The 24,042-nt window shown below is 44.7% G+C and overlaps 1 protein-coding gene and 1 pseudogene across 1 annotated transcript; one reads left to right on the top strand and one right to left on the bottom strand.

Annotated features, from left to right (window-relative positions):
- Positions 1–744: 744 nt before the first annotated feature.
- On the bottom strand, positions 745–844 carry LOC114708883 (annotated as a pseudogene).
- Positions 845–2,779: 1,935 nt separating this feature from the next.
- Positions 2,780–23,805, top strand: Phyh (phytanoyl-CoA 2-hydroxylase). Its single transcript, XM_028891892.2, has 9 exons — positions 2,780–2,913; positions 6,527–6,585; positions 8,806–8,916; positions 10,434–10,602; positions 11,755–11,836; positions 13,694–13,875; positions 18,804–18,953; positions 20,763–20,897; positions 23,362–23,805. Exons 1-9 carry the CDS (start codon positions 2,839–2,841, stop codon positions 23,413–23,415), a joined length of 1,017 nt encoding a protein of 338 aa, XP_028747725.1. The 5' UTR covers positions 2,780–2,838; the 3' UTR covers positions 23,416–23,805.
- Positions 23,806–24,042: the final 237 nt, after the last annotated feature.

The following is a 24,042-nucleotide window of genomic DNA, read 5'->3' as shown; positions in this document are numbered from 1 at the left end:
AGAGAGGAGTAGGTGGAGCCTGCTTTTATAGGTTCCTACACACACACACACACACACACACACACACACACACACACACGCACTTTCGTATATGGGCTTACGTAGCTACCCCACCCATGCGCATAGATTACGTGAACACGCTGCGTGCAGGTTACGTAGGACGTAAGGCCCTAAGATGACTAAGTATCTTGCCTGGCTACTGGACAGCGCATGCACAGTCTAGTAGCTGGGGGAGTGGCTAGGAATTCTAACACTGTATCCCCAGAGATGGTAAAAGGAAATTCTCTTAGGTATGCACAACTCTTGAGCAATGTAATCTGAAATTTTGTTTGTTTGTTTGTTTCTACTGTTTTTAGTCGCTTAAATGTAGTTATTTAAAAAGTCATTCTCTTTAACTTAGACATTTGGGGGAAATTTTTCTGAGATAGTTTTAAAAGTTGCCTTGGTCACTTCTCAGCCATCTGTCTAAAAACAAGTATAAAAGTTGTTTTCAAAACAACGCAGTGTGGTTACAGCAGTGGTTCTCAACCTTCCTAACGCTGCAACCCTTTCATACAGTTCCTTAGGTTGTGTGACCCCCCCAACCATAAAATTATTCTTGTTGCTACTTCATAACTGTAATTTTGCTTCTGTTGTGAATCATAATGTAGACATCTGTGTTTTCCAATGGTCTTAGGTGACCCCTGTGAAAGGGCCACTTGACTCACGAAGAGTCTCGACCCACGGGTTGAGACTCACTGAGCTAGAGAGATGGTTCAGCGGTTAAGATGGACTTGCTGTGCAGGGGCCAAGCTAATCTTCTCTGTATCGTTCCAATTTTAGAATATGTGTTGCAGAAGCCAGCTGCAAGCTGGGCGGGGCGGCACACACCTTTAATCCCAGCACTCGGGAGGCAGAGTGAGGCGGATCTCTGTGAGTTCGAAGCCAGCCTGGTCTCCAAAGCGAGTTCCAGGAAAGGCGCAAAGCTACACAGAGAAACGCTGTCTCGAAAAACCAAAAATAAATAAATAAATAAATAAATAAAAATAAAAAAAATAAAAAATAAAAAATGACTTGCTGCTCTTGTGGAGGACCAGGCCTCAGTATACAGCACCCACATGGTGGCTCACAAACATCCATAACTCCAGTTTTAGAGATAAAACGTGTTCTTCTAGGCTCTGCCGGCACCACGTGTGTGGTGCCCATACATACATGCAGGTAAAATACTCATACACGTAAAATTAAGAAACCTAAAAAGGATCTTTAACGCAAGTGTGCGCCTGGCACTGGGGTGAATGCCTGCTGTGTCATCTTCTCTGGAGTATGAGGCAGGAGGATCATTCCGTAGTGAGATACCTCAGCCTCTATCTCATCAAAGCAAAGCAGATGTGGGACTAGAGATAAAGCTTAGTGCTAGTGTGCTTGCCTAGCAGGTGTGAGCCCTGGGCTCTAAGCTCAGTTACCACGAGAAAAACAAAAAATACAGGTGTAGGGAGCCTTGCACACATAGAACCACGGGGACATGCTGCCTCGCGCACCGCAGTCATGCACCCCAAGCCGGTCATTTTTTCTGGTCTTGATCCGAATTCACACTAACTGCGATTTTTCTTCCTTCTCCCTGCAGTTCCCACTTTACACCAGGAGAGGGCAGTAAGAAGACAATTCCCCCCCCCCCCCCCCCGCACTATTTCCCAAGTGAAAAGACGCAGTCAGTCCTGCTTTTAAACTGGGGGCCATGTAAACTTCTCTTTTAGGACGCCGGCCAGATTCCTCAGGTTGCTCAGGTTGGACAGATGAGGTTAGGAGCTAGCAAAGGAATCAACTGGCCCTGGGAGCTTCAGATAACAGGAGTCTTGTCCCAAAGGTCAAGGCCAAAGGGCAGGCTAATGAATCAATCTCTGCAACCCGAAAACAGGAAGTAGCCATCCGCCTTCTTGCTTGTCTCTCCTGAACTATGGCACTGTCACCAAATTACATAATGAAAGCACTTAAGAAATCATAACATGTTTATGAAGAAGCAATCTAGACGTCACTCTCTATACTAAAGAAACCAGACACGGCGAGATGATGTCTAGTGGAAGGATTTCAAAGAAATTTTAGGAAAAGAGTTTTTAGCTATGTAAGAAATTTTACGTATTATGTTGAACTAGAGGTTAGTGAGATAACACAGCAGTTAAGGGAGTTTGCGGAGCAAGTCTGACCATTGGAGTTCGATCCCCAGATGGTGGGAGGTGAGAATCAACTTCCCCAGATTGTTCTCTGACCTCCACAAACAAGGATGCAAACACACACACACACACACACACTAAAATGTAACAAGAATGATAAAGTATACTAGACTGCGTAGATCGTACTTCTGGGAGCTATTTAATTCCACACACTCTTAAAAATGAACGGCCAAGCCTTCTAATATTTTGGGAGGAATTCACACTAAGTTAAGTGTCTCCTTTGAACAGCACAGAAGATTTTAATTTTTATTGGCTCGCCGTGGGAGGAATAGTCACTTAGATGGCTTGCTCATAGATCAAAACTACGAAAAGTGTGGCTCAGATCCCGAACTGCCTCGGTCGCCGGGAGACCTCGCCCCAATCACTAGCACCTTCCTGTTTCGGTGCCGCAGGAAGGATCCCAGCAGATTAGAACAAAGCCACAGTGGCCCTGAGTGTGGACTCCCTGATCGCCTCGGTCGTCTCCCCTAACCTCAGCACCCTCCCCCTGCAGGAGGGCGTAGGAGGTGGGAGGTGGCGCTGCGTCCAGTCCTAGGCGGGTCACTCCACCCGCCGCCAGGAGGCGGGGCCTTGCGATGAGTTAAGTGAGGCCCAGGCCCAGGCCCAGGAGCGTCGTCCCCTGGCTTCTACCATGGACCGTCAGCGAGCTGGCGTCCGGCTGCAGGTCGTTCTGAGACACCTCAGCGGACCCTCGGCCCCAGCGATTGTATCCTTTGGGCTGCGGAGGGGCTCAGGCTGGAAGGAGCATCTCTACCCTGGCTGTGACCCCAAGGGCACGAGAGAGCCGCTGCGCTGCCGGGTCTTCCTTGTTTCCACAACCCGGGGGAGCGGGGAGGAGGCTGCATCCCCATGTTCGGGGATCCCCCTACCTCCCCGGAGCACCCTTGATCGGGCGGCGGGCGTGTGTGACTCTGTCTGGCCTGGGTGGCTGGTGCGCGTCCCCGCACCGTGCCGAGACTGCTTAGCTCCGCGGTTTCTTGCTTTGTGTAAAGCGAAAGACGTAAAGCAAGAGGTGGCGACGTCGTCACAAAAAGAACTTTGCCATATTCAGCTGCCTTGGCATTATTCTGCCCTGTGTTTTCCTACATTTCCTAGAAATGCCAAGGACAGTTACACTGTAAGCAGAGGTGCGGAGCTGCTTGCCTGTGACCAAGGCAGGCAGAGGCAGGGATCCTCAGGGGTCAGGAGGGGGCGCCAGTCGTCAAAAAGAGAAGGAGCGGGATGCAGGATTCTGCGCAGGTGGAAGTCCTCTACCAGCCCCCTTCTCACAGAGCTGTGTGCTCCTGCAGGGTCCGGGTACTGCAGGTCTCCCCAGCTCTGCACTCGTTCCCGGAAAGGGACTTGGTCCCCTTGACCTGCCCAGTCCCTTGGTCTTCAAAAGTGAGTGTCTGAGGGAATGTGTGAGGAAGGCAGAGATGCAGAAAGAGCCCAGGAGTTCACTCGATAAAGTACTGGCTCATCCAGCGTTAATAACTGAGGTGGGAGTTTCGTCCCCAAAACGCACTTTAAAAAATCCCAGGCCTGGTGGTAAACGCTTGTGATCTGGGAGGTGCCGACCGGAGTGAGGATCTTGGGGCTTGGTGGCCAGCCAGACTAGCTGAAGGCTAACAGTAAGAGACAATGTCTCAAAAGCAAAACAAAGCAAAAACCACTAAACCAAGGCTTTCAAGTCCTCGCGCGCGCGCACAACACACACACACACACACACACACACACACACACACACACACACACACACACACACACACACACACACACACACACACACACACACACACACACACACACACACACACACACACACTGAACTACACCCCGCAGCGGGTAGGAGGAGGTATCAAACTGTTGGCTGCTCATTCCAGGATTCTCGCCCTGGAAATTTCTAAAATTTACTGCCTGGGATTTTCCCACAGGCAACCAGATTACACCAGTGCTGATTTCTGTCCTTCGGTACCTGGCATCTCTGAGGCTGGTCGTGACAGCTGTTTATTTGCTCTTCCCTATGGCTCTGACTGCTGGGTGGCTGGGTGTTTACAAGCAGCAGTGTGCCAGGCCTACCGCAAATGTAAACTTTCATCTGCACATTGAGAGAGACAGGCAGTAATCTCAGATGGTGACGATGTAACCTCATTTTACACTGAGAAACTGATGGGGAGGAGAGATCAGACATCCCGAGCAAGGGCATTGACTGAAAACCGTTGTTAGGTCTGCATAATATGTGGGGTGGAGGACCACAGTCCTTTTCTTCTTGGCAATTGGATGTATGCTAAATTTTGAGAAATTCGGATATACCGGTGCTAGATATATTCGGACTGAAATTGGTGCAGTCTCTTGCTACTCTTTTGGGTTTTTTTGGTTATTTGTTTTGAGACAGGATCTTACTATGTAGCTCTGGCTGGCTGGAATTTGCTATATAGGTTATGTTGTCCTAGAACTCACAGAGATCCACCTGCCTCTGCCTCTGAAGTGCTGGGATTAAAGGTATGATCCACCAAGCTTAGCTAGGTACCGTACTTTTAACTTGGGTCAGTTTTCAATTTAAATAGCCAGTTGTGGCTAGCAGCTGGATTTGGATTTTGGACAGTGCTGGCCAAGAACCATAGTGAATATATTACTTACGTAGACTTCTGGGAATTGTGGCAGTTTCTCCCTAGTCTTAATTTGCTTCTAAGAAATGTAGACTGGAGAAAAGTGAATGTTTTTTGTTTTCATAATTGGTATTTAACTGTAGTCACAGCTTTTTGCAGCCACTTTTCACTTAGCTTTTTATCATACATTTCAGCGTCATTAAACCGTTCTCTGAGAACAACAACCAAGTTGTAGAAACAGTGGAGAGGGGCCAAGGGACAGGGCTGGAGAGACGGCTCAGTGGTTAAGAGCACTGACTGCTCTTCCGGAGAACCCGGGTTCAATTCCAGCACCTACAATGGCAGCTCACAGCTGTCTGTAAGTTCAGTTCTAGGGGCACCTGACACCCTCACACAGTCATACACATAGAAGAAACACCAATGCGCATAAAATAAAAATAAAAATAATTTTAAAAAAGAAACAATAGACCAGTTGGCAACTGCCTTTAATCCTGGCAGAGGCAGGCGGTCTCCGTGAGTTCAAGGTCAAGGTCATCTTAGTTTATCTAGCAAGTTCCAGTCAGACAGGGCTACATAGTGAGATCCTGTCTTAAAAAAAAAAACAGAAAAGAAAATAAAAACCAAACAAAAAAAAAAAAGAAGAAGAAGAACAATGAACCAGGTATGGTGACTTATGTCTATAATTTCACCACTTAGGCAGTGGATGGAGGCAGGAGGATCAGAAGTTAAGATCATACTTGGTTACACATCAAATTCAAGGCCAGCACCTGTTACATAATACTCTATCTCAAAAAAGTCATTAAGCCAAAAAAAAAAAAATCAAGATAACAATCCTGGCATGGTAATGTATACCTATAATCCCAGTATTCGGGAGGTTAAGGCAGGAGGAATCTGAGGCCAGCTGACTATAAATCAACTTCCAGGCCCAATCTTAGCTACTTAGTGAGATCCTGCTTCAATAAATGAATGAAAATAAATGACAAACATGTTTATGTGCAGTGACATTGTGGGGTTGGTCGGTTGGTTGGTTGGTTGGTTAGTTGGTTTGAGACAGGGTCTTACTATGTACCCCCGACTGGCCTCAAACTCACTATGTAGACCAAGATGGCCTCAAACTCATAAAAACGCACCTGCCTCTGCCTCCCAAGTGCTGGGATTAAAATTGTGTGCCCTCCCACCTGGGTAGAAGTGACATTCTGAGAGCAGCCATTTAAGCTAAAGAAGCAGAAAAAATGGCTGTCACTTATCTGTAGTTACTGCATGAAATAAGATCTTACAAATGTCTAGCCTTTTTGATATTTAAAAATATACTTGACTGTTTAGTCATACTTTTTGTGCTGTGATGACTGGCAAACTCTTAACAGTTTAGACCAAAGTCACAACAGGCAAGTATGTAAGCCTACACATCTCTCCTAACTTTCTACAGTGTGACCTCCACGGTTATTTGCTCAGTAGTTCGTGAAAGGAAATCCCGGGCAGGGTTCCAGCTGAAGCTACAGGTAGAGATGGGGGTAATGGACCGTTCTCTTCAGAGTGATAGCGATGGTGACTGAGCTGGTCGGACTTTCTAAACAGTAGCTCTTTCTCTCTTCAGGCCTCACTTGAGGCAACCTAAGTCCCAGCAGTGTGGACTGTGCAGGGTCATGCGAACCTCCTTTCCCCAGAAACAAGGCGGGAGGCGGGTGTTAGGCACAGAGTTTGGCTCCTTTGTTTTCCTTAACTCTTACCTAGGTGGCTCACCCCATATCAGGGCCAGTGTCCTCTGCCAGTTCCTATCCTCAACAATTCCAGTAAGTAGATCTCCTTTTAATCTATAACTATACTGTGTACATGTTCTGGTTTTATGCCAACTTGACACAAGATAGTCATCTAAGAATCCCAATTGAGTATTGCCTTCATAAGTTGAGCTGTAAGCAAGCCTGTAGGGTATTTCTTAACTAGTGACTGATGGGCGAGGGCCCAGTCCATTGTGGGTGGTGCCACCTCTGCACTGATGGTCCTGGTTTCTATAAGAAAGCAGGCTGAGTGAGCCATGATGAGCAAGCCGGTAAGCGGACCTCTCCATGACCTCTGCTCCTGTCCCGAAGTTCCTGCCCTGTTTGAGTTTCTGCCCTGAGTTCCTTCCATAATGAACAGTGATGTGGAAGTGTAAGCCAAATAAAGCCTTTTCTCCCCAAGTTGCTTTTGGTCATGCTGTTTTAGTTCAGCAAGAGTAACGTTAACTAGGACGATATGTGAAAGTCTTTCTAGTGGAAGCTGGCATAGAGTGTCCTCTCTCCACCCGGTAACATGCAGCAAGCACCCTGCTGCATTAGAACTCACTCACTCTAGAAACACCTCGCCTCCAGACAGCATTCTAAATGGTACAGCTTCGGGGATCTTTGGAGAGTCTAACTTAGGTTTTCTTTGCATAATCTAAAATCCAAAAGGAAGAAAAAAAAAAAAGAAAATACATAATCTAACCCCTGAAAAATCCAAGCATTCTCTGTGTGTGTGTGTGTGTGTGTGTGTGTGTGTGTGTGTGACTTATTTATTTCTGTGAAGTAAGGTCTCATCAGGTAGGTCTTGAGCCTCCTGCCTCAGCCTCCTGAGCAGCTGAGACTATGCTAGGCCAGCACCTGGCATGTATATTGCCTTGTTTTGAAAGGGAAAAGCCCAGCCTTCATAAATATCATACACATAGTCGCAATGCCAACCTTAAGGAGTGGGTTGGTTGGTCTGAGTTTGTAAGCTTGTGATCTGCTTATGTGAGCTTTGTTACTTTGTTTGCTTCTGAGACTGCACTGACCACACGATTTAAAATGCATTATCTTGCCGGGCGGTGGTGGCGCACGCCTTTAATCCCAGCACTCCGGGAGGCAGAGCCAGGTGGATCTCTGTGAGTTCGAGGCCAGCCTGGGCTACCAAGTGAGTCCCAGGAAAGGCGCAAAACTACACAGAGAAAACCTGTCTCGAAAAAACAAAAAAAAAAAACAAAAAAAAAATGCATTATCTGGGTGTGGTGGTACATGCCCGGAATCCCAGACTTTGCAAAGTCAGGGCAGGGGAATTCCAAGTTCAAGACCAGCCTGTTGTATTACAAAGTGAGACCCTGTCTTAAGAAACACACACACACACACACACACACACACACACACACACACACACACACTTTACTATATTGGTCTTCCATTTCTATTCACTGTAGGAAAAAATTTAAATTCAGAGTTTAGAATTATTACCGAAAGGCAACCATTGTTTTAAAATGAAATTTCTTTGCAACAGCTCTGCCTCTGAGCAACATCTCCATGCCCCTTTGCCTTCTTCTCTCTCCCCCTTTCCCCCGCTTTCTCCGTGTGTGTGTTTTTTGTTTTATATGACTTCAATCATATTCTATTATGACAAGTGTATCCACAGTATTGTGCCCTTCATTTTAAACATCTCTTGCATGGATATAATTCCTTCATTAATATTTTTCCAGTAACACACATTTTTTTTGGTGGCCATATGTAATGTTTTGGATTTAACATTCTTTAAAACTTTTCTAGGTTACTTCAATAAAGCCTTACAAATAGAAATGTTGAATTAAAAAATATGAACGTAGGCTGGGTGTGGTGGCACACACCTTTGGTCCCAGTACTCAGGAGGCAGAGGCAGGCAGATCTCTGTGAGTTCAAGGTTAGCAAGTTCCAGGCCAGTTAGAACTACACAGTGAGACCCTGTCTCCCCCTTTCCCAATGAATAGATCTCAGGTTCTTTGTATACTATTAGCTTGTAATTTAAATTGGGACTTATGAGCCGGGCGGTGGTGGCGCACGCCTTTAATCCCAGCACTCGGGAGGCAGAGCCAGGCGGATCTCTGTGAGTTCGAGGCCAGCCTGGGCTACCAAGTGAGTTCCAGGAAAAGGCACAAAGCTACACAGAGAAACCCTGTCTCGAAAAAACCAATAATAATAATAATAATAATAATAATAATAATAATAAATTGGGACTTACATGGAGGTTTTTTTTTTTTTCTTTCTCTTTTTTAGGTACACTTTGGATAATAATGTCCTAAGCCTGGAGCAGAGAAAATTTTATGAAGAAAATGGGTTTCTTGTCATTAAAAATCTGGTATCTGATGATGATATTCAACGTTTTCGGTATAATACTGCTATTTATGATTTTACAAAAAAAATGTATTACACGAATGTAATGATAACACAAGTTAGATTAGCTTCTGCATGTTCAGAGTTCGTGTGTCTGTGTGGGAGAGATGTGTGTCTGGGAACTGATGAGTGTGAGTACCAACACACGCATGTGGAGGTGAGAGGACCACCTCGCTGTCTGCTCTCTCCTTCCACCTCGTCTGAGACAAGGTCTCCTTTCTGTCTGCCATTAATATCCACGGGGCTGTGAGCTTCCAGTAATTCTCCTGCCTCTGTGCACATCTCACAGAAGCAAGGCAGGTACTATAGCTCCACAGCAACACATCTGCCTTTACGTGGTTTCCGGAGGGTCAAGGTCATGTTTGGGCAGCGGCTGCTTCAGGCACCGACCCTCCTCCCCAGCCTTGTTCAGATGTTTTTTAATGACATGATGTGTTTGTGGGTCTTTAGAAGTGTGAGTTCCAGAGCTAGAGTCTTAGTCCTGCATCTAACAGGGAACATTCTGTGGTGATCTGCAAATGCCTCGGGTTTTTAAAATGAGACCTTTTAATCCTACTGGTGTCTTAGTGTTGTTGTTGGACAAAATGAAGTGAGAGAGGTGGAGGACACTAGGAACAGGGTTGGCAGCCCAGAGTTGCTACACAGTGTTTGCCGTTCGGATTTTTTTGCATTAGGGATGTTCAACTTGGAACATCAAATAGATTTCATTGCAAAATCTAAAACCTCTTGGGTGATGACATGACGTAATAGCTGGAGAATCTCACATGTGCTCTCATGTGAAAGGTGGAAGTCAAAACACAAATGCACTAAAAATAGTACATAAAATGCCTTTAGGCCTGTGGATAAGTTTTGATGGGAACTTTTGTATATAGACCTGGGTACCATCTCCAGGATATCACATTATGCATATGTAAATATCCCAAGTGTTTTTTTTTTTTTTAAATCTGAGATCCAAAACACTTCTGTTACCAAGCATTTCAGATAAGGGATACTCAATCTCTATTATCACAATGTCACCATATCAAGAAATACTTCCCAGTCTAGGGAGATGGCTCAGTAGGTAAGGTCTTGCTGTGTGAGCATAAAGACCTGAGTTCTGAAAAGCCAGGAATGGCAAGCACTGGGGGGGTGGGGGGAGTGGGGAATTAAACGCGCGTGCGCGCGCGCGCACACACACACACATACAAATGCATGCACATACACACGCACAAGCACACGCTTATATCTGTAACCCCAGCACTGGGGGGTGGGAATTAAACACACACACACACACACACACACACACACACACACACACACACACACACAGAGTTTCCCTACTGGTCTGCTGTGGGTGAGATATTTTGAGGTAATGGTTCCAGGTAGAAGGCAGAAAGAACTCCTGACCTTGTTCTCCTCCTTCCCATGAGCATTATTCTACTAGAGCAGAGAAGCGGACCCAAAATCTGCAAATCTCTCAACAGGGCGGGGCCAGCCAGAGTCCTGACCTTCTTTGTAAATCTCATTTCTAGAGCTGAGTTTGAAAGGATCTGCAGAAAGGAGGTGAAGCCACCAGGGATAACAGTGATGAGAGATGTGACCATTACAAAACTGGACAATGCACCAAATGAGAAAGTGGTTACAAAGATCCAGGATTTCCAAGAAGACAAGGAGCTCTTTAGATACTGCACCCTCCCCCAGGTGAGAGCCCCGCCTGCCTTCCTGCCTGATGGCGCATCTATCTACAGGTCTGCCTGTAACAACTGCTCAGTTTACTCCATCTTGCCCCTGTCCCTTTCCTGTTGGCCTCATAGCTGGTCTGCCTCCATCCAGCTCCTTTCTACATAGGGTGTTGGAGCTATGTTCTTAAGTGAAGGTGACCCTGCCCCACACTGGCTATGACAACATCCGGAGGCATTAACAGTTGTCTTAATTGGGGTGGAGCGAGCTAATGGCTTCTCATGGGTAGAAGCCCCTGAGGCTGCTAATGGGACCCAGAGGTTCTATAATGCACAGAGGAGTCCCTAGTCCAAATAAAGAATGATCTCAGTGATTAAGAGCACTGACTGCTCTTCCAGAGGATCCAGGTTCAATTCTCAGCACCCACATGGCAGCTCACAACTGTCTTTGACTCTGACACCTTCATACAGACATACGTGCAGGCAAAACACCAATGCACATAATATAAAAATAAATAAATGTTTAAAAATTAGCTCACCTTAACTACCCATGGCATCCTGATTGAAAGACTTTCCATGGGGTTGGGGAATTAGCTCAGTGGTAGAGCACTTGCCTAGCAAGCACAAGGCCCTGGGTTAGTTCCTCAGCTCAAAAAAAAAAAAAAGACTTTTCTAAGGACTGTGTTAATTGTGTTTTGTGGTGAAAAAGAACAAACCTCACCTAAGACTTGATAACCAGAATATCAACAGTTACAAAGCTATTATTTGTAAATTTATTTATTTGTTGTAATGACTCTGGTCAGTAGAGGTATGAGATTAGTTATTATTTTTTTTATTTTTATTTTTTTTTGGTATTGCTGACTGAACTCAGGGCCTTGGATACCCTAGTCAAATTGTTGCCCTCCCCTTTAGGTTCTGAAATATCTGGAATGTTTCACTGGACCCAATATATGGCCATGCACACAATGCTGATAACGCCCTGGGCTGCCAGCTGCCAGCCCTGCATTTTTCTTGACAGTTTTGTGTTGTTATTGTTGTTGTTGTTTTAGACGGGACCCTGGAACTCAGGATCTTTCCGCCATCTTGGTTCTTCTGTAGATCATTGTTTGCCATGTCATTTGCCTGTACTTCTGACTTCCTATGAAGTTACTTTTTTTTACTGCTTTTCTCATAGGTTCTGAAATATGTGGAGTGTTTCACTGGACCCAATATCATGGCTATGCACACCATGTTGATAAACAAACCTTCAGATTCTGGTAAAGAACTCTTCTTTGTTAGGGACACACAAAAGAAAGTATTGCTAGATTAAGTATGTAAAGTTGATGTTCAAACCTAGGTCATGCGTTTAACTATCAAGCTTCAGATGAGGGAATGTATAAGCTTTCATTTAACTCTTAAAACACTTTATATTATAACAACACTGGTGAGTAATAGTAATTTCAGATAGTGACCATAGGGAGTATTGCTAAATAGTCACACAACAGTCTGTAGAGCTCATCAAGCAATAGTTTGTATATCATAAACTTCTATTCAGTGTGTCTAAGCTTCTTATTTTTTATTTATTATTTATTTATTTTATTTTATTTTTATTTTTTTAATGTGTAGCCTAGGCTGGCCTTGAACTCTCGATCCTCCTGCCTCTGCCTCCTTCAGCAAATCCTACTAGTGTGCGTCACCACAACCAGCTAAGCTTCTTTTTTATTTCTTCGTCTAGATAGGGCTTCTCTGTGTAGCCCTGACTATCCTGGAACTCACTCTGTAGACCAGGCTGGCTTTGAACTCAGAGATCCACTTACATGCTGAGCCTCCTGAGTGCTGGGATTAAAGTCACGTGCCACTACTAACCAGCATGTCTGAGTTTTTTGATTTATTTTTTAACTATGTGCCACCTCTGGGCTGGTGGTCCTGAGCTCTATAAAAAAGCAGGCTGAGCAAGCCATGAGGAGCAGCCAGCCATCAGCACTCCTCCACGGTCTCTGCGTCAGCAACTGTAGTTCCTGCCCTGTTTGAGTTCCTATTCTGACTTCCTTTGATGATGAACTGTGATGTGGAAGTGTAAGCCAAATAAACCTTTTCCTCCCGAAGTTTCTTTAGTCATGGTGTTTCATCACAGCAGTAGAAACCCTGACTAAGACAGAACCCATGTAAAAATGCCAGGCAGGAGAGTGCATCACTGGGGAGGCAGAAACAAGAGGCTTCCCAGGAACACTGACCATCCAGCCTAGCCTAATTGGTGAGCTGCAGGCTAATGAAAGGCCCTGCATCCAAGGAGATGGATAGGGTTACTGAGGACACTCAGGCTGTCAACATGCAAACCCTCTCATCTGCACATAAGCACATGCACATGTGTAAGCACCTATACATACATGTCACCTTGCCAAGGACAAGGACTGAGAGAGCCTCCAAGCCACAGGAAAGGGGAACTGGAGCTTGGCTCCATATAATTCTCCTTAATTTCATTAATCCAGCTGTAGTAAAATCCTTATTGAATGCTGCCCCTGTGAAAATCCCAAGCAATAAAAAGATGATGTGTGACTGCTAGAAAGGATATTAACTACCCCTCCAGTGGGAGCCGGAAGTAGAGGATGTGGAGCCCTCACTGATACTTCAATTTGTTGCTTATCTCTTAAGACTGATTTCCTGTATTTGGGATTTTGTTTTGTTTTTGTTTGTTTGAGGTTTTTTTTTTGTTTTTTGGGTTTTTTGTTTGTTTGTTTGTTTTTTCCAAGATAGAGTTTCTCTGTGTAGCTTTGCACCTTTCGTGGAACTCACTCTGTAGCCCAGGCTGGCCTCGAACTCATGGAGATCTGCCTGTCTCTGCCTCCTAAGGGCTGGGATTAAAGGCATGCTCTACCACCACCTGGCGACTTTGGTTTTTTTGAGACAGGGTTTCTTCCGTGTAGTCCTGGAACTTGTTCTGTAGACCAGGCTGACCTTGAACTCACGGAGATCCACCTGTCTGTCTCTGCCTCCCAAGTGCTGGGATTAAAGGTGTGTGCCACCACGGCCCAACTCTTTATTTAGTTTTGGTAGATAGGTCAGTGTTCCAGGTTTTCAAGCAAATGAGGAAATTCCCAGACTTCTGCATTTTTTGACAGTGGGTTCTGTTGCAGGCAAGAAGACATCCCGGCATCCCTTGCACCAGGATCTGCACTATTTCCCCTTCCGCCCTAGCGATCGTATCGTTTGTGCTTGGACTGCCATGGAGCACATTGACAGAAGCAACGGTTGTCTGGTTGTGCTCCCAGGCACCCACAAAGGCACACTGAAGCCACACAGTTACCCCAAGTGGGAGGTAGGTCTGCATAACTGCTGCACCTCTCTGTGTGATTGTGGTGTGTGTGTGTGCATTCATGTGTGTGCACATACACGTGCTGGCCAGAGGACAGCCTTGGGTATCATTTCTCAGATGCCTTCTATTTGTTTTTTTTTAAAGCAGGTCTCTCAACAGGTAGGCTAGACTGGCTGGCTAGTGAGCCCCAGGATCAGCCTGTCTCCCTCATCAGCACTGGGATTAAAGCAAACACTGCCAAACCCAGCCTTTTCTTTGCTTTTAACTTGTGTTCTGAGGACCAAGCTCAGGTCCTCAGGCTGGAACAGCCATCTCCTGAGCCCAGCGGCTGAGTCTTTCCAGAACCCTTGGCTGTTTTTAGTTTACATCAGCGGACAAGAGGAGCCTAGGAAGGAGACTGCACTTCCTCCTTTCTTAGCAAATATCGTCTTGAGCTACACAGTTAGAATCAGAGGAATTTTAAGGATGTCGGGTAAAATATCCAATGACATCTATCCTTTCAACACATGTTTGAAAGTGAAGCCAATGTGTGGGACTTGGGTCCGTGCTACATAAATTCTGTCACAAAGGCCAGTCATAAATATTTCAGCCCCAGACACATGTGATAAATGACAAATTAGTCTTCCCAACTGATGATGGATCTCAGAGTGAAGAAGAGGGCCAGTCTGTCACCTACAATTGCGAAGACCAGCAGACACTAGAGTGGTGGTTCTTGACCCTTGGAAGGAGGGCAAATACTCTTTTACATGGGGCAACACAAATATTTACAGTACAGTTCATAACAGTAGCAAAATTGCAGCTCTGAAGTAACAACAAAAATAACTTATGGTTGGGGGTTGCCACAACGCGAGGAACTGTATTAACGGGTTGCAGCATTAGGAAGGTTGAGAACCATTGCCCTAGAAAGAGCTGAACATTGAAGGACATGGTAGAAATTCCTCCTAGAAAAAGAGACGCAGAGGCCAAGCACAAGCACAGGCATGCTAAGAGCTGGGTGTTCTTGGTGCAGACGGGTTAGGGGCTTCAGGGACACTGAAAAGATTGGCAGAGGGAAGAACCAGATTTGAGAAGACTTTCATGCTGGTTCTAGTTTGCTTGGGGCACACGGACCTTGCCTTTTGTAAGCAGCTGGCAGAACTTTCATTTAAAGAAAGTATTATACTCTGTTTGGAGTATAATTGTCATATAATTAACTATTTCTGCACATTGGTTACCATACTCAAGAGAATCAAAGTCCCTCTAGCTTGGTGTGGTGGCACATGCCTGTAATCCTAGCATTTAGGAGGCTGAGGCAGGAGGATGGGAAGTTCCAGGATGGTCTAGGCAACATCGCAAGAGCTTGTCAAAAAAGGAAAAGAAAAAGAAAAACTCCTCTCTCCACCTGTTATCAAAAACAATCACTGAGCTCTTTTCCATTTTTACAGGTTTGTTTGCATTTTTTAAAATGTTGCATAAATACAGTTCTGTAGTATTCACTCTTTTGTGTGGCTTCTTTCACTTAGCATACTTGAGACTCACTGATGTGGTGTGTGTCTTGATAGCCCAGTTCTTTGCATTGCCAAGCTTCATTTTATTGCTCAGCTGCACCCCTTTTTCTTACCCATTCAGCTCTTGCTGTGGGGAGCTATTAAGGTTTTTGCATCTATAAATGAAGAGACCAAACCAATTCTTCAAGAATAGTTATTTTGAGGTATGGTACAAGATGCGTTGAACATTTGGGAAGTCAGGGCCAGAGAACCAAGGGGGAGGTTCTCCACATTTCAAATCTAAGACTAGAAGACCCTGAGCTCTCAGATGAGGGTCAGTCTAGATAGCATATCCATGGTGAAAAATAGGGAACTGATTTTCTGGAGGAAACGGAGAAGCTTGCTTGGAGAGCTTGTCGTACAAAGTCAGTTTCTGGTTTTCTTTGTTATTTTGGACATATCTGTGTACACATGCACGCAGCATGCTTGTGTGCACTATAGCACACACGAGGAGGCCGCAGGACACCTTGCAAATGTCTTGTTTTCTTCTTCCACTTTGTAGGTCCTAGAGGTTGCTCTTGGCAGCAGCTACCTTTACCCACTAAGCCATCAAGCTAGCCCAGGATGTTAGGATTCTTAAAACGATACTATGTGACATATCGTTATTATGTGAAAGTATTTCAGTCTGCTCATGATGGTAAACCTGAAATTGTGAAATCCATCGATTTAGGGTTAGGGAGAGGCAGAAAGATAGATCAGCAGGTGAAGGTACTTGTTGTCAAGCCTGATTGATCCCTGGGCTCCACAAGGTGGAAGGAGAGAACTAAATCCCCTAAGTTGTCCCGTGGCTTCCACACATGTGCTGTGGCATGAGCATCCCCTCCTCACACAGTAAATATATGTATTTGTATTATATATGTATATGTAAATATATATGTATAGATCTGTATTCTTTTCTTTTAAGGTTAGGTAAGGGTTGGTGTGTACCAGGCTTTTTCCTTTGGGCCACCAACCAGCTCCCAAATCATGACACAGAGACTTATTATCAGTTTTGAGTGCTCAGCCTAGCTTAGCTTGTTTCTGGCTAGCTCTTTTAACCTAACCTGTTTCTCTTTATCTACCTTTTGCCTCAGGGCTTTTTACCTTCCTTACTTCTGTGTATCTGACTTTCCCTGCTTTTCATGTCTGTCTGTCTGGTGTCTGTCTGGCCTCTTCCCCAGGCATGTCCCTCATTCTCTCCTCCTTCTCCCTCATTCCTCTTGTTCTTTTTCCTTCTTTTCTAGATTTCTCCTCCTATTTATTCTCTCAGCCCACCAGCCCCGCCTAGCCTTCCCTTCCCTAGCTACTGGCTGTTCAGCTCTTTATTAGACCAATCGGGTGTCTTAGGCAGGCAAGGGGAAGCCCATGCAACACATCTTTACATAATTAGACAAATACAGCAGAAACAAATGTAACACATCTTCACACAATTAATGTTCTGCAGCATAAACAAACGTAACACACCTTTGCCTAGTTAAAATCATATGCTACAGCACTGGTCAGGGCACAGGGCCAGGCCCTTCTTGGCTTAAGCAAAAGGAATGATCTGGAGGCTTTCCAAACAGCAGCATTTCCAGGCCAGCTTAGCTTCGCTTCCAGGTCACATACCCACCTTGCTGGGAGAAAAGGGTCCTGGGTTCAAATTGCAATACTAGCCCCTAGGAAAATGGCCATTTCCCAAAAGGAATTTGGAATAGTCTTAGCAAGAACCGGATGCTGGGGCTGGGAAGATAGCCCAGTCAATAAAATGCTTGCCTTGCAAGCATGGTTCCCCAGAACTTATTATTATTATCATCATCATTATTATTAAAAAGGCTGAGCATGGTGGGCACACTTGAAATCTCTGCTGAGGTGGAGACAGGCTGATGATCCCTAGAGCTCACTGGCCAGCCTCGCCTACTTGGTGAGAGAGATTGTCTCAAGAAAGAAGGTGGGAGTTTTTCCACTCCTCCTACGGGATATTTTGAAGTAGGAACTTATGCAAGCAACTCCAACTAAACTCCGTGAGTCACACACAGAAAGAAGACACAGAGTAGGCGTCTCGAGTGCACTCCAGTGTGAAATTGTCAAAAAACAAAAAAATGAAAAAAAACTTATAAGGGGAAAATGGTAGACAGTAGCTAAGGAGCGACACTTAGGCTGATCTTGATCTTTGTACCTCCGCCTCCTGAGTGCTGGGATTACTAGGATGGGCCATCCCCCTGTCCATTTGTTCTTTTTTAGTATTCTTGGTTTACTCTGGGTGTGACGTAAGAGTTTTGCACACAGACACCCCCACTGTGCCCCCGATTTGGAGAGAAGAATTAGCTTCCCCAGGATACTCCTGACGAGGAGGAGGAGGATGCATAGGAAAATCTGGATAGGGAGAATGTCATGCTAGGAAAGAACATTACTGATTCAGGTTGGACAAGCCTAAGGCAAATGTGTGTGTTTGCCCATTATATGAGCCAGGGTTCCGTAGCAGAACTGGAACAATAGGATGGAGGGATATTTTATACATACTTATAATTTATTATATCAATTTACATTAAAATAGCAGCAGCAGTTGTCCTTTGAGGCTGGGGGCTTTGTCAGTCCCACAGTGGCTGACTCACACTGGAGAGGCCAACAGTAGTTGCTGTGCAGTTGACCGGACTGATATCCAAAACCTAGACATTTTCTGGAGAGCCCATTGGTCCTCCATCTATGATAGAAGCCTGGAAACGTGGGTTCTAAAGCCAGCAAAGGAGCAGCAGCATCCGCCGCCGCCGCCGCCACAGCCGCCACAGCTGCCTCCCGGAAAGGGAAGATAAAGTACCAAAATTCACCTAGACTTTTGGCCACCCCCTTTGTATCTACTGCCCCCCTACTCTGGGCAGGTTTCCTCTAGCAATTAAGGCAATCAGGACAATTCTTCAGGTGAGAGATTCTAAAAGGTGGCAAATTAACATTAAGACAAGCATCACACTCCTGTTAACCACAAGAGGCAAAATTGGCCTAAATCAGTTATAATTAATTTGCTGTAGTTGCACATGTGTCGAGGTCAGAGGACAACTTATAACTAATTTGCTGTAATTACACATGTGTGGAGGTCAGAGGACAACTTATAATTAATTTGCTGTAATTGCACATGTGTGGTGGGCACAGGACAACTTTCAGGAGTAGGTTCTCTCATTCCTCTATGGGTCCTAGGTTTCTGGGTGTCAGGATCTTGTGGCAAGTACTTTTAACCAGGGAGCCATCTCACTGGCCCACCGTGGGACTTGTGAAAAACAGACATCCAAGAAGATTCTGTATCTTTAAAAAAACAAACACTGAGAGTCTAACTTAGACATGCTGTTGTCTTGGGGGAAGTTCAAGGACTCTGGCTTCCCCGATAGACTGATGATGACGTCTTGGCCATGGTGGCACCTGGAATATGAATGTGTCTTCTCCTGTGTATTCTAGGGAGGGGTTAACAAAATGTACCATGGCATCCAAGACTACAAGCTGGACAACAACAGGGTGCACCTGGTGATGGAGAAGGGAGACACTGTTTTCTTTCATCCTTTGCTCATCCATGGATCTGGTCGGAACAAAACTCAAGGATTCCGCAAGGTATGGATTCAGACTGCTACATCTCCAAAGATGAGTGGACTAGAACAAAGATCTCAAAATACATTAAGATAGCAAAGCATGCAGGACTTTTCTTCACTGAGGGGCCAGTTTATTTACCAGGATATACACATATATTCCCTCTGTTAGGCCCTCGCCCTGTGAGCACTGCACCATTCATGAAATTACTTCTGAACAAAAGTGGCCTTTTCAGCACACAGCTGCTGCTGAGACGGAAAACAATGGCTGAATTACTAAAATAGCATCATTTGGAATTCCTTTTGCTCGTTCTAAGTACAACAGGAGAGAAGTTCATAATATCTTTACTATTGAGAAAAATAGTACTAATCCAAAACAATACCGAGTTCCGAAGGGCACACTCAGAAACTGGACTCAGCAGGCCCTTGTGTTTTCAATCCTTAGCTTCAGAATGTTTACAACTTGATACTTTGTTGCCTATGTTAAAAACTTCCCCACAGCCACGCGGTGGTGGCGGCGGCGGCGGCGGTGGTGGCGCACGCCTTTAATCTCAGCACTCAGGAGGCAGAGCCAGGCAGATCTCTGTGAGTTCGAGGCCAGCCTGGTCTACAGAGTGAGATCCAGGATAGGAACAGAGAAACCCTGACTTGAAAAACTTAAAAAAAAAAAAAAAAATTGATATACTGAATTTGCCCTTTTCTATACTTTTCTAGTGTCTTGCATAGTCTAGAAAAATAGTCACCATTGTTTCATAATAAAATGCATATGGGAGAGCACGTTCCCTTTGTCTTGGTCTCTGATGCAGCTCGATCTAGCATGCAGGTTTACACAGGTGACAGAATTTGAGACGCCACTGTAGAAATCAGTATTTTGAGCAAAGTAGCAAGTCCTTCCGATGGATGTGGTCACCTTTAGATAATGAACTAGTGACAAAAAAGAGGAATTTTAATGACTGCTTTGCAAGCTTGGAGTTGTTGCAAATTTTTCTAGACTGGAGAGAAGCGAGTAGTTTCAGCCTAACTTCAGAAGGAGGCAAGGTGGGTTCATGGAACTGACCTTTAATGCCCCTTTTGATTGAGAGGGTATGTGCATTCTTCTTCTAGAGGTATTTTCAGTTTCCATATCTATCTCCATTGAAATAATGACCTATCTCAAATTCAACTGGGTAACAAAGTTGAGATGATGCTGAAGTCCAGTGTGGCACACACTTGCCATTGCAACACTCAGGAGACTGATGCAGGAGGATCACATGTTTTGAGAACCAGGGGACAGTTTATGTAATACAGCCTTAGCTACATAGTGAACCTACCCCAAAAGGAAAAAAGATGAGAGATAATAGTGGAACACCATCCATTTAAGGACTTTAGGATATGGGAAATTTTAAATGCCTAAAAATATTGAAGATCTCTTAAGGAACTGGACTTCCTAAATATACCTTAAAAACAAGTATCACAGCTAATTAAAAAATCTTTTGTGGGCTAGTGGGATGGTTCAGCAAATACAGGTGCTTGCTCCCAAGCCTCCTGAGCAGAGTTCAGTCCTCGGGAGTCGAAGGGTAGGAGGAGAGATCCAACCATCAAAACCTGTCCTCTGACCTCCACACGCGCACATACACTCTTTAAAATCTTTTGTAATTTCTCAGTTAGCCTTTGACTGTGGAAGAGGAGCTAAGCTATGCATGAAGAGACTGGGTTAGGATACTAGAGGCCATCCTTCCAACTGAGAAATCAAATCTCAAGTGAAATGTTCCCATTCTAGGACTCTGCTTGATTTGGAACATAATGGGATTAATAGGGTGCTCGTCTCTAATCTCAGTCTATCCTTCCTGCACAGGCAATTTCCTGCCACTATGCCAGTTCTGACTGCCACTATATCGACGTGAAGGGCACCAGTCAAGAAAACATCCAGAGGGAAGTTCTAGAGATAGCGGAGAAACGGTATGGATTAGAAAGCGACATTGACTTAAAGGTATGTTTATGAAACCCCAAAGGAAACACTGGGGTTCTCTTTCTTCAGATTTAATTTGGAAGCATGCAGGCTTCTGTTTGCTCCCTTCAGAGCTGTTCCTGGGCCCACCAAGAACGACGGTGTAGGGCTTTCGCTATGGATAGTGGGTGTTGATGCTGATCAGTCAATCCCAGTGAGTGGGCACATTCACTTTGGAAAGCTGGTTTTATTCTCTTTGTCATCACAAATACAGGCCTGGGGCCCAAGGATACTGAGTTAGTGATAGTTAACGCGCTGTAGGTCACACGCCTTGATAGTTAACGTGCCACGCTGTAGGTCACGCGCTGTGATAGTTAACATGCCGTAGGTCACCCAGATGCCATGCTCCCCAGCTGTCTCCAGTCATCTGGAGTATCTTGATCCCACTTTGGAACCTACAAAGGTGAGAATGTGGAATCTATATAATTACCAAATCTCAATAAGGAAATCACTTTGAGCCGGGCAGTGATGGCACACACTTTTTATCCCAGCACTCGGGAGGCAAAGGCAGGTGGATTTCTGTGAGTTCGAAGCCAGCCTGGTCTCCAGAATGAGTTCTAGGACAGCCAGGGCAAGAAAAGAAAAAAAAGAAAAAGAAAAAAGAAATCACTTTGGAAATTAAAAAACGAAAGTAGCCACAAATGTGTCCCATATTTGAAAATGTTCTGATTTCACATTTGCAGCCCCTAAAAATTCTTATCGTTCGTCTCCCTCTGTCTAGGACTTGAAATGCCTTCCATGAATAACTAAGACTTGGGTCTAACAAAGATGTCGACAACTCTCCCCGTGTGAGGTTCCACATTTGTAGATTTGACCAATTGAAATACTGGAAAATATTAAAAGCATTTGGGGTCTGGAGAAATGGCTAAGCAGTTAAGGATGAGAACTGCTTTTGTAGAGGACCTAAGTTCAATCCGTTACAGGCTTCTAATGGCCTCTACCTCCAGTTTCGGGGGATCCAGCACCTCTGACCTTTTTAGGCACTGCACTCACACGCACATACTCACACACAGACACACCTACATCCTTAAAAATAAGTTAAACCTTTCAAAAAGTATTTGAAAAAGACTGCATATGCCCTGAACATATACAGACATTTTTATTGCTCCTTCCTTAAACAATAAAACGTCTATTGATAGGACATTTACATTCTGTCAGGTAGTATGGGTAAGCCAGAGAAGGTATATGGTACATGGTAGGGTGCATATGGGCTCTATTCAAATACTGTGCCATTTCATACGAGGGTCTTGCCATCCATGGCTTACAGTATCCAAGGTGAGTCCTGGACTGTACACCAGGCTTGAGGTTAGTAAGGTTATGCTAAATGAGGCTTCACATGTTGATTTTTATTACTTGGTAAGTTATAGCTTATCAGGTTTATTTAGAAGAATAATGCCAACTCCTACTATGTAATCATTTCTAAGAGACAAACAGACTTTAGTGTCACTTGTATTTCTCACTGAACTTCAGTAGAACAGTCAGAGTGGATTCATGCCATTTTGTAAAAATGCCGGAGGCTGATGTAAGTGGCAGAACTAGGTTTGAGAGCTGGATTTATTCATTCTTTCTACCGTACCTTATGGCTTGCTCAAAAGATAAACAATAAACCAGAAAATAGAAATTGTATTGTTAGAAATGAAAAGGAACTAGACGTGGCAGCTAACTCTTAGAATTGCAGTGCTCAGGAGGCTAAGGCAGGAAGACTGTCGCAAGTTCAGAGCCAGCCTGGGCTACATGGTGGGTTGGAGGCTGACTTGGGCTACAGGGTGAGACCCTGTCTCAAAAATAAAAGCTGCTCGAGCCAGATGACTCAGAAAGTAAAGGTGTGTGCCACCAAGCCTGAGTTCAAGTCCTTTAGCCCACACGGTGGAAGGAGAGAACCGACCCCACAAGTTCTTTTCCGACCTCCATCTGTTCTCTAACTCACATATGCCACGCGCACACACTTATACATACATACATACATACATACATAAATAAAATGCAATAAAAAACAAAACAACAACAATAGAAACAAAGGTGGGGGAGAACAAAATTTAAAAACAAACTAGTCAACTAAGGCATCTTTTTCACAGTCATCATCCAATCACGAGTAGAATTTTCAACAGACTCCAGGCAGATAACATCAAGGAGCAGCAGAAAGACAGCTGGTAAACAGTTTTTACTGTGGCCAAGTCGTGTATGGACCTAATAGCATCATCTGCCATTAGCACCTGTGTCCAATCGGTCAGGGCTGGCAGCTGGGGATCCACTGACCTAGCAGAGTCAGCATATTCTAGATACTGGTCGGCAGAGTGACTGGAGTCCCAGAAGAGTTTTTATTTACTAATCCGTAGAACTATTAATATGTTTTCCTGTTTAGTCGTTTGTAGAGGCTTGAACCCTTTTCCTCATGGAGGGTAGGCCAAGGGAAGTGTCCCACGAACTCTGTTTGATATTATTTCAGGATATTTGGATGTTTCGAGGCCGACCTGTGAAAGGGGAAAGGACAAACCTTTGAAGTAGCCCCTCAAGAGTGCGATACGACGATGAGCGCCTATAATCCCAACACTCAAGAGAGTAAGACGAGAGCATCGTGAGTTCGAGTACCGCCTGGGCTACATAGCAAGATACTGTCTCCTCCCCCCCCCCATAGACAAAACAAAAATAATTAGCTCTTCATTATAATTCTTTTAAAGGAAACATCAAAGCAAGACATCTCAGGAAAATGTTTTCTTATTGAGACGATGTCATCCTTTCTGTCTCCTGTGTATGAATCAAGACATGTACTGGGGCCTTAACTGCCCAGATTGAATTATGTGGTACTGTTGTTTTCATTGAGTGAAATATTACTGTTTTAAGAAAAACTAACTTGGGATATAACTAATAAAGGTGACTGAGTATAATTGAAGCATTTCCAGTCAATTTCTTTCTCTCCACAGGCACTTTACCTAGCAGAAATGATTTCTTGAAAGTTCAGTCTACATACATCAGGGTGTACATCCCTCCTGCCATGGACCCATCTCCTACCGTCTCATGTTGTGACAGGTTTTTGTTCTAGTCTAGAACATAGAGTGAATATTCACAGTAAATGACGGGCAGAGCGAGAGCAGCGTGGAGTCCAATAAGTGTGGATCCCCGTTTTCTG

This window comes from Peromyscus leucopus, chromosome 5, assembly GCF_004664715.2.
Source record: "Peromyscus leucopus breed LL Stock chromosome 5, UCI_PerLeu_2.1, whole genome shotgun sequence".
Classification (NCBI taxonomy): Eukaryota; Metazoa; Chordata; class Mammalia; order Rodentia; family Cricetidae; genus Peromyscus; species Peromyscus leucopus.
Note: the sequence above shows the minus strand (reverse complement) of the source record. Positions and strands in the feature narration are given on the sequence as shown.